A 12,845-nucleotide genomic window follows, 5' to 3' on the forward strand; every position below is an offset into this window, starting at 1 on the left:
CAACATTTGCCTCATCACCAAAGTCACTGAGGACATTGAAATGTGTTCCACATAGTGTACAGAGTCACCATTTTTGTATTGATGGTAAGACACAGTAGAACATTACTTTCAAGTTTCAAAACAACTGTAGGCTGATAATGGTGGAAGACAACATTATGTGAGTCATTTTTACAGTCACAATTCTCTTTGAATTGTTTGAAATGATGGCAATTGTGGAAGGTTCCTCTGTCAAAGCTAACACTACATCACAAGGTACACTTGTTGTGTCAAAATAGAAGTTGTTGTTCATAGTAGGGTCATCACTCAATTCATTATTTGTAGCAAACTCTGGTTAACTAGAGTCACAAAGATTTTATTCCCTGTGGGCAGAAGTGACTAATATCTCTGTCAAAGAGTTTTATTTGTGTGATATTTCACATCAGTGGTGGCAAGGTCACAACGGATTCATTAGTTAGAGAAAAGTGTAAAATGGTGTTTTTGAAAAATCCTGATCTTGACAGATTTCAAATATTCTACAAGGTGACAATTCAGTTGCAGTGGAAATGGACCCTACAATGGTTCAGTGTTTTAGATTTGTTCCAGTTACCTATATAGATGTTGAGGGCTCATTTTCACATATTAAAAATGTACTTTTTGACAGGAGACTCTGCAAGACTCCAGAAAATTAAAAAAGAATTTGATTGTCAAGTGCAACCAATAAGTTGGTAAAGCACTTTAGTGAATAGGCTTTCAAGAAACATATTCCTTTTTCCATCAAGTACAATTAGCATTTTGTTTACAATCTTTAAGTTGCTTTAAAAATATAATGCACACAATGTTAACATAAATATGCTGATTGCATGGCTGAGTAGTGCAATTTATTAAACAAATAGAAATAATGTGAGGTTTTTCAACATTGCCTCATATTGCCTATTTTAGCTATTTATAATGCATTTTTGCCTGTCTATTTCAATGATTTATAATGCCTACATATTTGGTCTCTATTGACAATCAACAGAAGCTTCCCTTTAAGCTGTTTCTACAATGTACCTATAGCTAATAGCAGTGTATTTTGTTTGGAGAAAACTTTATTTTATTTTATTGAAGTACAGGCACAATATATACAGGATGATATTGTGTAAGATTTCAAGTAATAATCTCTCTTCCTCTTGTTCTCAATGTAATCCAGAAAAATGGCATAGGACAATTCAGTCATGTCAATGCTGTGCTGGACTTTGACTCTGGCTGCAGTTTTCCACTGCCACTTTTTGTGCTGTCAAGTGTACATTTGAATGGATATGTGATTATCTTTGCTTATTGCACCATGTGTGTTTTCTTAACTTCATGAAGCATAGATTAGTTGTCATAACAGTAATTATGATACTTTAGTTGCCAGGACCATTAAGTGTTATATCAAAATAGACAATATTTAGAATTTGTCTGTCAGTAATAAAGTTTTTAGCAAGGTTCACTTTTTAATATTGCAGGAACTTAAAACAGTTATGGATAATTCCGAAGAAGGAGTTATATTCTTCAGTTTCGGGTCAAATGTTCAACCTTCTGAAATGCCAAATGACAAATTCAATGTTTTTATCAAAGTTTTCTCAAAACTGAAGCAAACAGTATTATGGAAATGGGATCAAGATGATATGATTGGGAAGCCAAGTAATGTACATCTTGGGAAATGGTTTCCCCAAAATGATATTTTGGGTAATATACTTCACTTAAAAATCACATATGTATAATAATTTTTATGTTAATTTAAGCATCACAAAGAGACATCAAAAAAAGTTTTTCATCACCTCAGTTCCAAGAGTTCTGGAACCTGTACAGAAAATTGGAATATATTTCAACATAAACATCATTTCCACCCTTTTTATTGCTCATGAAAATCACAAATTGCATGTTGTACCACCATACAGTGAGACCTTCAGAGGTGGTGGTCCAGATTGCTGTACACACCACTACTTCTAATACCCAGTAGCATGTCCTCTTGTACTGATGCATGCCTGCATTCCTTGTGGCATTTTATCCACAAGTTTATCAAGGCACTGTTGGTCCAGATTGTCCCACTCCTCAACGGCGATTCGGCATAGATCCCTTAGAGTGGTTGGTGGGTCACATTGTCCATAAACAGCCCTTTTCAATTTATCCCAGGCACGTTACTTCCAACTTGGCCTCACCATTCTTTCCCATATTCCTTCCTCAGAGAACCAGGATTTCTGCATAAGGAAACAAACCCTGACCATATCATCTTACCTGCAGACAAAGGTTCCACCACTGTTGCTATGAATCACAGTGACAAACTGGCAGAAGGCCTCTGCGAATTATCCAAGTCCTCCACTTATGAACTCTGCCAGAGTGATCACATCCCAGAAGCCTAACATATCCTCTGCTTAAAGCTGAAGGCCCTTCCCACAACCTCAACCCTAAATTCATTTCCCTTCTTCACCCTATGAAACTCTGTACATCTACCTTCTACATATTCAACAAAATCCACAAACCAACAATCCTGAATGCTCCATTGTTGCTGGTTATTGTGACCCCACTGGAAGAATTTCAACCCTCACTGAACAACACCTCCAACAAATTGCTCATAATGTAGCCTCTCAGATCAGAGATACCAACCACTTGCTTTGCCAGCTCTCTACAATCCCCACTCATTTACGTCCTGGATCCCCACTTTTCACTGTTGACATGACTTCCCTATGCACCAACATCCCTTGTGCCTATGTTCTTACTGCTATTGAACACTACCTTTTCCAACATCCATCAGACTTGAAACCCACTACCTCACACCTCATACACCTAACTCACATCTACTGCTCCTCTGTGGGGAAGGTATACAAACAAATCTGTGGCACAGCCGTGGACACCTGCATGGTACCCTCACACGCCAACCTGTTTATGGGCCATCTAGAGGAGACTTCCCTAGCCTCACAAAATTACAAACCCCTTGTCTGGTTCAGGTTCATTGATGATATCATCACAATCAGGAGTCATGGCCAAGATACCCTATCCTCATTCCTCCACAATCTCAGCACCTTCACTTGGTCCTCCTTAACCCAGAATGTCACCTTCCTGGGCGACCATGTCTTCCTCTCTGATGGCTCCATCCACACCTCTGTCCATATTACACCCACCAACCATCCACCAACAGTACCTATATATCAATAGCTGTCATCCTTCACACACCAAAAGGTCCCTCCTATACAGCCTGGCCACCAGGGACAGAGTATCTGCAGTATGTTGAGGGTCTCACCAAGGCCTTCACATACAGGCACTATCTCCCACTCTCAGTCTGCAAATAGATCTCCCATGCCATTTTGCCCCACACCCCCAAACGCCCCACCGCCCCCAAGAATCAGCTACAAAAGAGTGCCCCTTCATCACTCAGTACCATCCTGGACTTATCAACTGAACCACATCTTTCTTCAGGGCTTTGGTTACCTACCTTCATGCCCTGAAATGAGGGATTTCCTACCCAAGATCCTTCCCATACCTCCTAAATTGGAAAACCCAGGTACAAGACCTGTCCATCCAATCACCCAGCACTTCCCATTCCATTCCTGTCACAGGCTTATCCTATCCAATCAGACGCCAGGCCACCTGTAAAGTGGCTATGTCATATGCTTGATTTCAATGGCTGCTTGACTACCTGAGCCATCTGGATCCTCTGCTCCGCCATCAGCGTGTCAGAACTGTGCAGATGTGAGTCATCCTTATAGTACATTCTCTACTCCCAGCATCATCTCAGCCTCAAACTACGGTAACTTACTGTCCTAAACAACCTCAAACCAACAGCTTCCACCCATTCTGCCCTATCACCGCCCCCTATACTTGTCCCATTCCCCTCTTTGTGTGCCACATTCTGCCAATACATCCACTTGTCTTTCTCCTTTTTTGCTCCTCCTCTTTTTCTACCCTTTTACCCCCCCCCCCCCCCCCCCCCACTCTCCTCATATCCGGGACCCATAGCCTCCCAATGCTGCACCTGTTGGTAGTCTAGTCCCTGCACGCTCCTCCTACCCATATCCTGCTACTCCTTCCCCTTCCATGTCCTCTCCAGATGGCTGCTTCCATTCTGTATGAAAATTACTTTCTGGTCCCAGCTGCAGAAGATGGCGGTCATGTGTATGTAAGGCGTGCCTTGTTGTGTGATTGAATGGGTGTGTGTTTTCTTTTCTAATGAAGGTTTTGGCCGAAAGCTGATGTGTAAGTGTCTTTTCATTGTGCCTGTCTGCAACTCAATGTGACATCTTTATGGTGAGTAGCCATCTGTCTTTTACTTATATTGTTGATATTGCAGCTGAGGTTTCCATTATTTGATTTAGCCAATAATGTTATTTTGTTTTTTACAGGACATAAGAAAGTTGTGTTGTTTATATCACATGGTGGTATACATAGCCTTCAAGAAGCTGTCTACCATGGAGTTCCAGTTTTAGGAATACCAATACTTGGAGATCAAAATGTGAATTTAATTCGAGCTGAGGCTAAAGGATATGCAGTTAAATTACTGTTCCACAACATTACAGAAGAGTCTTTACTATGGGCAATCAGCGAAGTCTTAACACAACAAAAGTAAGTTAGTTTATTCACTTTTATTAGCATGTTGACTATTGCTGCTCTATTCAGTGATAAAACACTGCAGTCATTAGGTTATTTCCAGAGGGAAATAAATATTCCTCTGGAGTGACAGAAAATTATTTAGTGCCTCAAAAAATTCTGACAACGTTTGTTCTCCTCGGAGCCTCCACGAATGGATACATCATAATGTTATGTATAAATCCAGAACTCATCTGAAAAGACAATGCGGTGCCATTCCTATGTCCAGTGTTGTTTGGCGCACCACTATCAGCTTGCCCCTCTCTGCTGCAATGTCGAAGGAAACTGCACGAATGGCCACCATACTGATGGATCATGGTGCTTCTGAGATCAGTGCACTGTCCTTGCCTCAACCATGTCATTTTCTTAGGTGATGATATACGACATGTTTGTAAGATCCCGCATGGCAGAGTAAACAGTACGTATGTCTTTTAGGACACTACATGGTTGGGGCCATTGAGATCCTGCATGGCGTTGAATGTAGTTCTCATGAACTCACCTATTTGATATTCTCATGATAGTGTTGGATCCTGATCGATATGAGTAGCAACACAGCAGAATGATCAATAACTGTCTCGACAGACCATGATCGTTGCACTGTTGAATTCTAACATGTGATGGTAGACAGTTCTCCTTCTTACATGAGGGATAATATAATATTCACTCAAACAACATTCAAATACAAGTTCTGAATGAGAGACCCGCTATGTGATCCCTTCATATAAAAGGCAATAACCCAACTTACTGACTTACTCACTGACTCATCATCGCCCAGCCCAAACCACTAAGGATAGAAGGCTGAACTTTGCAGAGGATGTTGATCTTATACTGTAGACCTCGTTTAAGAAGGTATTTTTCGATGTTTCGTCCTCAAGGTGGTGAAATAGGGGATGAAATTCTTTTTTTTAAATATACCTCTATTAAGGCAATCTTGAAGACAGAACTACGAAAATTGGTATTTGGTCTCTCCATCAGAAATTTAAAAAAAAAGATATCAGTGTTTTTGGAAATTCAGTGACTAAGGGGGTAGAATATTGAGCGAAATGTTTTAAAAATAAATCACTATTAAAGAACTATTAAAGCATTTTTAAAGCTACATCTATCAAAATTGGTATTTCACTTTTAGATTAGAAATAAGAAATACCTCTTTCAGTGCTTTTGAAGATTTAAGCCTCTAAGGAAGTAAAATAGGATACGAAAAGTTTTATGTAATTATTTCATTATGAAAGCATTTTCAAAGCTAGATCTATGAAAATTAGTATTTGACTTCTCTGTAAGGAATGAAGAAATACGTGTTTCATTGTTTTTGGAAATTCAACCCCTATTGGGATGAAATAAGGGAAAGCTTTTATGGAAATATTTTATTTTGCTAGCATTTTTGAAGCTAAATCTCTGAAAATTTGTATTTAGCGTTTGTGTCAAAAATAAAAGATATGTGTTTCACTGTTTTTGGAAATTCAACCCTAGTGGTTTAAAACTTTTATGAAAGTTTTTCATGGTAAAACCATTTTTAAAGTTAAAGTTTTGAAAATTGTTATGAATGAAAGTATTACATTGTAAAAGCGTTTTTAAAGCTAAAGTTTTGAATATTGGTTGGAGTGAAAAAATATGTCTTTCACTGTTTTGGGAAGTTCAATGAATAAGGAGTAGAAATAGCGCATGACTGATTCACTGAGTCGTCATCGCCTAGCCCAAACTGCTAAGATAGATACTTGGAATTTGGAGAGGGTGTGGACCTTGCACTTTTAGACATCGTTTAACAAGGAACTGTTCGAAATTCCCCTCCTAAAGGGGGAAGTAGAGGATGAAAAGCTTTTTGAAAATATGTCATTATTAAGGAAATTTTGAAAGTAGAAGTACGAAAATTGGTATCCGGTTTCTCAGTGAGAAATAGAAAAATATGTGTTTTAGCATTTTTGGAAATTCAATATTAAGGACGTAAAGCACTGGGTGAAAGTTTTCTAATAAATCATTATTAAAGAACTCCTAAAGCACTTCTAAAGCTACATCTATGAAACTCGTATTTATCTTCTCAGTTAGAAATTTAAAAAGAAAATTGTGTTTCACTGTTTTTGGAAATTAAGTCCCCTAACGAAGTAAAATAGGAGATGAAAAGTTGTTTGAAATTATTTCATTATTAAAGGATTTTCAAAGCTAAATCGAAAAAATTGTATTTCGCTTCTCGGTTAAGGCCAATTCACACTCTGTCACGTCTATTCATGTCACGTCCTGTCAAAACATTCCGAAATCCATTTCAAATGGCGGCATCTATGCTAGCCATCACATCACATCACGGCACCATCCAGGTTTCTATGGAAGAAAATTCTGATGGCTGACGTCATCCGTTCGTTGTTTATCACGTGACCCTGCAGCTCATTTCCACCCAATACACGGCCATGTGCACATCTCGATATCTCATTACATCGTGGTTTTCATGGTTGATATCTGTTGTTTGTTGGTCAGTTTGTTATAAATTGTTTTTTTCGTTATTTATTTTGTTAAAAATTATAATTTTATAATAAATGACAAAAGATTAATGGAAGCAATGAGGCTGAATTGTTGTGCTGGCCTCACGAAAAGTGTTGAGAGAAAGATCAACAGCCTCCTGAAGGAAAGTGGTTTGTCGCAGGACACTATCAAAGGCCTTAACACCTATAGTGCTATTCTCCCTACGTTATATGGCCTTCTGAAGGTACACAAGGAAGGGGTTCCTTTCCATCTTACAGTGAGCAATATTGGCTCTCCAACATATCGTGTAGCCAAACATCTTGCTTCTCTGTTAAGTTCACAAGTTGGTCAGTGTGGACATCAATTAGGAACTCAGCTGATTTCTTACGTCGTTTGGAGGGAATGCGGTTGAATGACTGATATTTTAGTAAGTTTTGATGTGGTCTCTCTCTTCACTCGTGTTCCTCTGATACGTTGCGGTTAATTGAGGTTAGGTTTAGTGTTGAAGTAACTAATCTCTTTTGACATGTGTTGACATCCAGTTACTTTCTATTCAGTGACCGGTATTACGAACAAATAGATGGATTGCGATGGGTAGTCCGTTGTCACCTGTGTTGCAAATCTGTTTATGGAAGACTTTGAGGAACGTCCATTAGAGTCGGTGCCTTTGAAACTCGCCTGTTTCTTCAGATATTTTGATGATACTTTCGTTGTTGGGCTTCATGGTAGGGAGAATTTGAATGCCTGTTTAGAACATCTGAACTCGATCCACCAGAACATTCGTTTTACAATGGAGGTGGAAAAGGATGGTTGCTTTCTCTTTCTTGACGTTTTGGTTAGGAGGAAGGCTGATGGATCATTGGGACATGGAGTTTACCGGAAACGCACTCACACAGACTTTTACTAAGAGGCTGATAGTTGTCACCATCTGGCTCAGCGTGCAGGGGTACTTCGCACCTTGGTACACAGGGCTCATGTCATTTCCGACACTGGAACTTTGCCAGCTGAGTTGCCCCATCTTGAAGCTACGTTTCGTCAAAATGGGTATGGTGAAAGACAGATTGAAAATGTGTTGCGCTATCGACCACTGTACAAAAGGTGATTGATGATAATACTGAGTCGACACCTTAGTGTACTGCCTTTTTGCCCTACATACGAAGCACTTCCAACAAGATCGGTCGTATTTTACGGGAATACGATGCGAAATGTGTTTTCCGACCTCCATTTAAAATTAGAGTGCTTTTGGGTTCTGTTAAGGATGATCTTGGTTTGCGTGAGGCGGGTGTATATCGCATTCCTTGTAGCTGTGGCATGGCATATATTGGTCAGACTATCAGGACCGTGTAGTACCGATGGATTGAGCATAAACGGCATACACAATTACAGCAGCCAAGTAGATCTGCTATATGTGGACATTGTTTGGATACTGGTCACCCTATGTCATATAACAATACCGAGACACAGGCATGCACGTCCAGTTATTGGGGCAGTGTTATTAAGGAGGCTGTTGAGATTGAATTAGCGAGCAACCTTGTAAACAGGGATGGAGGTTTTTGCTTAAACTCTGCTTGGAATCCTGATCACTCCCTTGTCAAAAAACAGAAGGAAAGAGTCAATGTTATCTCACTAGCTAGTTCATAGTCTTTCACTATCGATACCTCTGACTCTGGTCATCTTTGGTGGCACTAGCGTTCAGTGTGTGTGTGTGTGTTATCTTTCCTGAATTACTACAAGAATCGAGGTTTTAAATTTGCCTGTACATCATTTGTCCGTTGCAGTTTGTGCATTGAAAATGGTGGGGTGTACTCCCGCCGAAATATCGGCGGTAGCCGTAAACATTACCTGGCTGAGTTCCCGGAAGATGTTTCCAAATTGTATACGCCAGGAGGAACTCAGGTCTCATGATTCTTATAGTTAATATCGTTGAATAATTATTTAGTAATGCACTATTAAACCATTAATTATGATCATAGGTGACGTTAGAAATTATGAGAATATTTCGGTATATGAGAAAGTATTAAATCATCTTTCAAAGTAATGTTAAATACAGTAAAATTTGCATTCTTATAACCGTTGGTATAGTCCTGCCCTGGGAGTGGATCAGGGTGACAGATAACATGCCCTGACTTGAGATAGCATTCTCTTTATTACAAGAATAATGTCAATACAAGAACACATTTGTGCAGGAGCCAGCCATAGAACCAGCAAAGCACACTCACAGTTCCGAAGATTGCCTGCAAGAGACCACAGTCAATAGTCAGCGAGGTTAATACATCACGGCGTCCTGACAAAGAACCTCCCTCCACAATAGTGCAGAGCATTGGGTGGGCCAGGTGACCACCATGATATGACGATGGAGAAACCATACGAGACGTGATCAGCAGGAGAGGCATGGAGAGGTCCGAGTTCTTACAGATGTTGGTTCATATGGCTCTAAGCACTATGGGACTTAACAGCTGAGGTCATCAGTCCCCCTAGAACTTAGAACTACTTAAACCTAAGGACGTCACACACATCCACGCCCGAGTCAGGGTTCGAACCTGCGACCGTAGCCGTCGCGCGGTTCCGGACTGAAGCGCCTAGAACCGCTCGGCCACCGCGGCCGGCACAGATGTTGGTCTAAGCGGTGTTTGTATACTGGCTGGAATGTCCGTATGTGGGAGAAATTCCCATTTCATCACGCAGAGGCGAAAGTCCTGAAGATGTACTAGTGGTCGGTAAGTCTGCCCTTAGTAGGATTGGCCGGAAGTGTTGGCTGCCAGAACGGATCCCATGGGGTCAGCCGTGACGTGGTAGCGTGTGAGTCAAATTATTCAGCAGTTTTTAGGCATGTGTAAAGTGACACGCTAAGAAGTCATACTTGGTGTGGTGTTCTGGGTGTTGTCCCTCGATGATCACAAAATTGTAAACTAATTTGACACACAGGTCGTCAGGTAGGAAGTTTTGGATCTCGAGATGTACCTCGAAATCATTGGGGGCTTCAATGTGTGTTGTCAGACGTCCCAGCTGAGTGCCAAGGGACGGGGCTGGCTGGCATGAAAGAAGCGGTGCAGCGTCAGTGGACGAGTTGATGTACAGGGTCCACATGGGCTTGGGACGGTTTATTGTTACTGTTGAAAGCGTGTCATTCAGTAATATTTCGAAAGGCTGTATCCTTCGTTTAAGCACTTTCTTTGTGTCCGTGTGCCGCGCAAGGTAGTTTAAGTTAGATTAAGTAGTGTGTAAGTCTAGGGACAGATGACCTCAGCAGTTTGGTCCCTTAGGAATTCACACACATTTGAACATTTTGTGTGTGTGTATGGCATTTGCAAAGCTGACTGGACCATGTCGCTGTGGAGCATAACGAAATCACAGTCATCAAGCGCCTTGTGAATGAAGATAGGAGTGACACAGAGGCATGCTATAAGGCATTTGGTGTGTGTGTGACGAGGATGGGTGGGTCTTGGCTGCAACTGGTGGTTGTTGAAGCACGAAATCAGCTGGTAAGGAGAGTGTTTCGCAATACAGAACCTCTGTTAGAGATTTGTCAGGTTTGTGTGCCAAGTACACTGATAATAGCATCCAAGGCAGGACTTCGGTTTATTGGCCTCCATGGAGCGAGTGCCACCATTCGACAAGACCATTGTTCTGTGGATGGTAGGCAGATGTCTGACATCGATGAGTAGCGCAAAAAGTTGCACAGTTCACTGAACAGGGCCGATTCGAATTGCCGACCTTGATCAGTGGTGATAGACGCCAGGCATCCAAACTGAGAAATGCACGTATCAGTGAGAGCTCTGGCTCATGAAACTGCTGTGATGTCTCTGATAGGTGCAGCCTCTACCCACGGCATTATGCAGTCGATGACTGAAAGAATACATCGATAGCATCTACCAGAGAGAGTTCCCGCCAGATCGAGATGTACATCTTGGTTACATCCCGTTGGGACCTCAAACCAGCCAGGAAGTGGTTGCACTTGATGCCCCACTGTGCTCTGTTGACATAGAATGCACATGTGTATTCACTCTTTGCAATCTTCCTTAACGTTCAGCCACATGAAGCGATCTGTAACAAGGTTTGAGGATTTGAAAGATCCACCATGGTTAATAGCCGTGTTAGAAAAGCACTACGTAAACAAAGAGCACTTCATCTCATATTGAAGAGAAGTAAAAGCCTATCTGAAAACAAAAGCTGAACGAAGCGAGAATGAGCGTAAGGAGAGCAATGAGAGAAGCATTCAACGATTTTGAAAGTAAGACGTTATCAACCGACCTGAGTAAAAACCCTAAGAGATTTTGGTCGTATGTAAAATCAGTAAGTGGGTCAAAATCATCTATTCATTCTGTCAGCAACCACATCGGCATCGAAACGGAAGGTAACAGAAAGAAGGCCGAAATACTGAATTCGGTCTTCCGAAGTTGTTTCACCGAGGAAGATCGTAACACTGTCCCTCATTTCAACAGTAGTGCGAACGTCGAAATGGCAGATATTGAGATAACCGAGCGGAATTGAAAAGTAGCTACAATCGATTAGTAGTGGAAAGGCGTCAGGGCCAGATGAGATACCTATAAGATTCTATAAACATTATGCGAAAGAACTTGCTCCCCTTCTGGCAGTAATTTATCGTAGATCGCTTGAGCAACGAAAGGTACCTAACGACTAGAAAAAAGCGCAGAGTAGAAAGCGTCGGATGCTTTTTAAGGCTATTCACAGATGATGCAATTGTTTATACCAAAGTAGCAACGCCAGAAGTTAGCAATAATTTGTGAAACGTCCCCTTAGAAAAATTATACATGACTGTGCTTAAACTGACACACAATATTTTTAGCGCAACGCAATCTGACTTTCAATAATCCCTACAAGATAATGGCCCTGACTAAATTAACCTATACGTTTCACAAATCACTTACCTCACAAAAATCTTCGTTACTCGAACTACTGCAATACAGCGAACGCCACTACTGCCAGCTAAATAAAAGGTTCAAACTACGGAAGGCACTAACTACTGATAGGCATAGTTAGCAAATGAAAGATTTTAATAGAGAACAAACAATGTATTTACCTTAATAGTCATAATATATATAGCAGTTCATGCCATCCAGTCTTACAAATTTCAAAACTCCGCCATTTCTCTCCCCACATCCACCACTGCTGGCGGCTCACCTCCAACTGCGCAACGCTACGCGCTGTTCACATCCAGCTGCCCAACACTACAATGGCAGACAACAATGCAAACTAGCCACAGACTGCACACATCAGAGCCAGTGATTTTCATACAGAGCGCTACGTAACGTTGGGAATAAGAAAACATAAACAGCCTACTTACATTTGCAGAACAACCTGCAGAGAATTGATGAATGGTGCAGACTGTGGTAGTTGACCCTGAACATAAGTAAAGGTCACATATTGTGCATACATAGGAAAAGAAATCCACTACCGTACAGCTACACTATTGATGACAAACAGCTGGAGACAGCGTCTGCCGTAAAATATCTAGGCGTAACTATCCAGAGCGACCTTAAGTAGAATAACCATATAAAACAGATAGGGGAAAAGCAGACACCAGATTCAGATTCATCGGAAGAATCTTTAGGAAATGTAACTCATCCACGAAAGAAGTGGCTTATAATGCGGTTGTTCATGCGATTCCTGAGTATTGTTCAACTATCTTGGATCCCTATCAGATAGGACTGATAGAGGAGATAGAGAAGATTCAGCGAAGAGCGGCGCGTTTCGTCACGGGATCGTTCAACTGGCGAGAGAGCGTTACGGAGATGCTAAACAAACGTTACAAGAGACGTTACAAGAGAGGTGTTGTGCATCAGGAGAGATTT

At 41.1% G+C, this 12,845-nt stretch overlaps 2 protein-coding genes across 5 annotated transcripts in view; both read left to right on the forward strand.

Annotated features, from left to right (window-relative positions):
* The window catches only part of LOC126416328 (UDP-glucosyltransferase 2-like), a 348,774-nt gene that overhangs the window by 323,177 nt on the left and 12,752 nt on the right, over positions 1-12,845 (forward strand). For 2 of the 4 annotated variants that reach the window (XM_050084005.1, XM_050083997.1), the window contains exons 4-5: positions 1,467-1,689; positions 4,341-4,560. In XM_050084005.1, coding sequence (XP_049939962.1) covers positions 1,467-1,689; positions 4,341-4,560 — 443 coding nt within the window. The remainder of the gene's footprint in view (positions 1-1,466; positions 1,690-4,340; positions 4,561-12,845) is intronic. The other 2 variants (XM_050084014.1, XM_050084023.1) reach the window with 1 other exon arrangement.
* Positions 1-12,845, forward strand: part of LOC126416372 (UDP-glucuronosyltransferase 2C1-like) — a 279,400-nt gene that overhangs the window by 253,730 nt on the left and 12,825 nt on the right. The gene's annotated exons all lie outside the window — the stretch shown is intronic.

This window comes from Schistocerca serialis, chromosome 1, assembly GCF_023864345.2.
Source record: "Schistocerca serialis cubense isolate TAMUIC-IGC-003099 chromosome 1, iqSchSeri2.2, whole genome shotgun sequence".
NCBI classification, from domain to species: Eukaryota; Metazoa; Arthropoda; class Insecta; order Orthoptera; family Acrididae; genus Schistocerca; species Schistocerca serialis.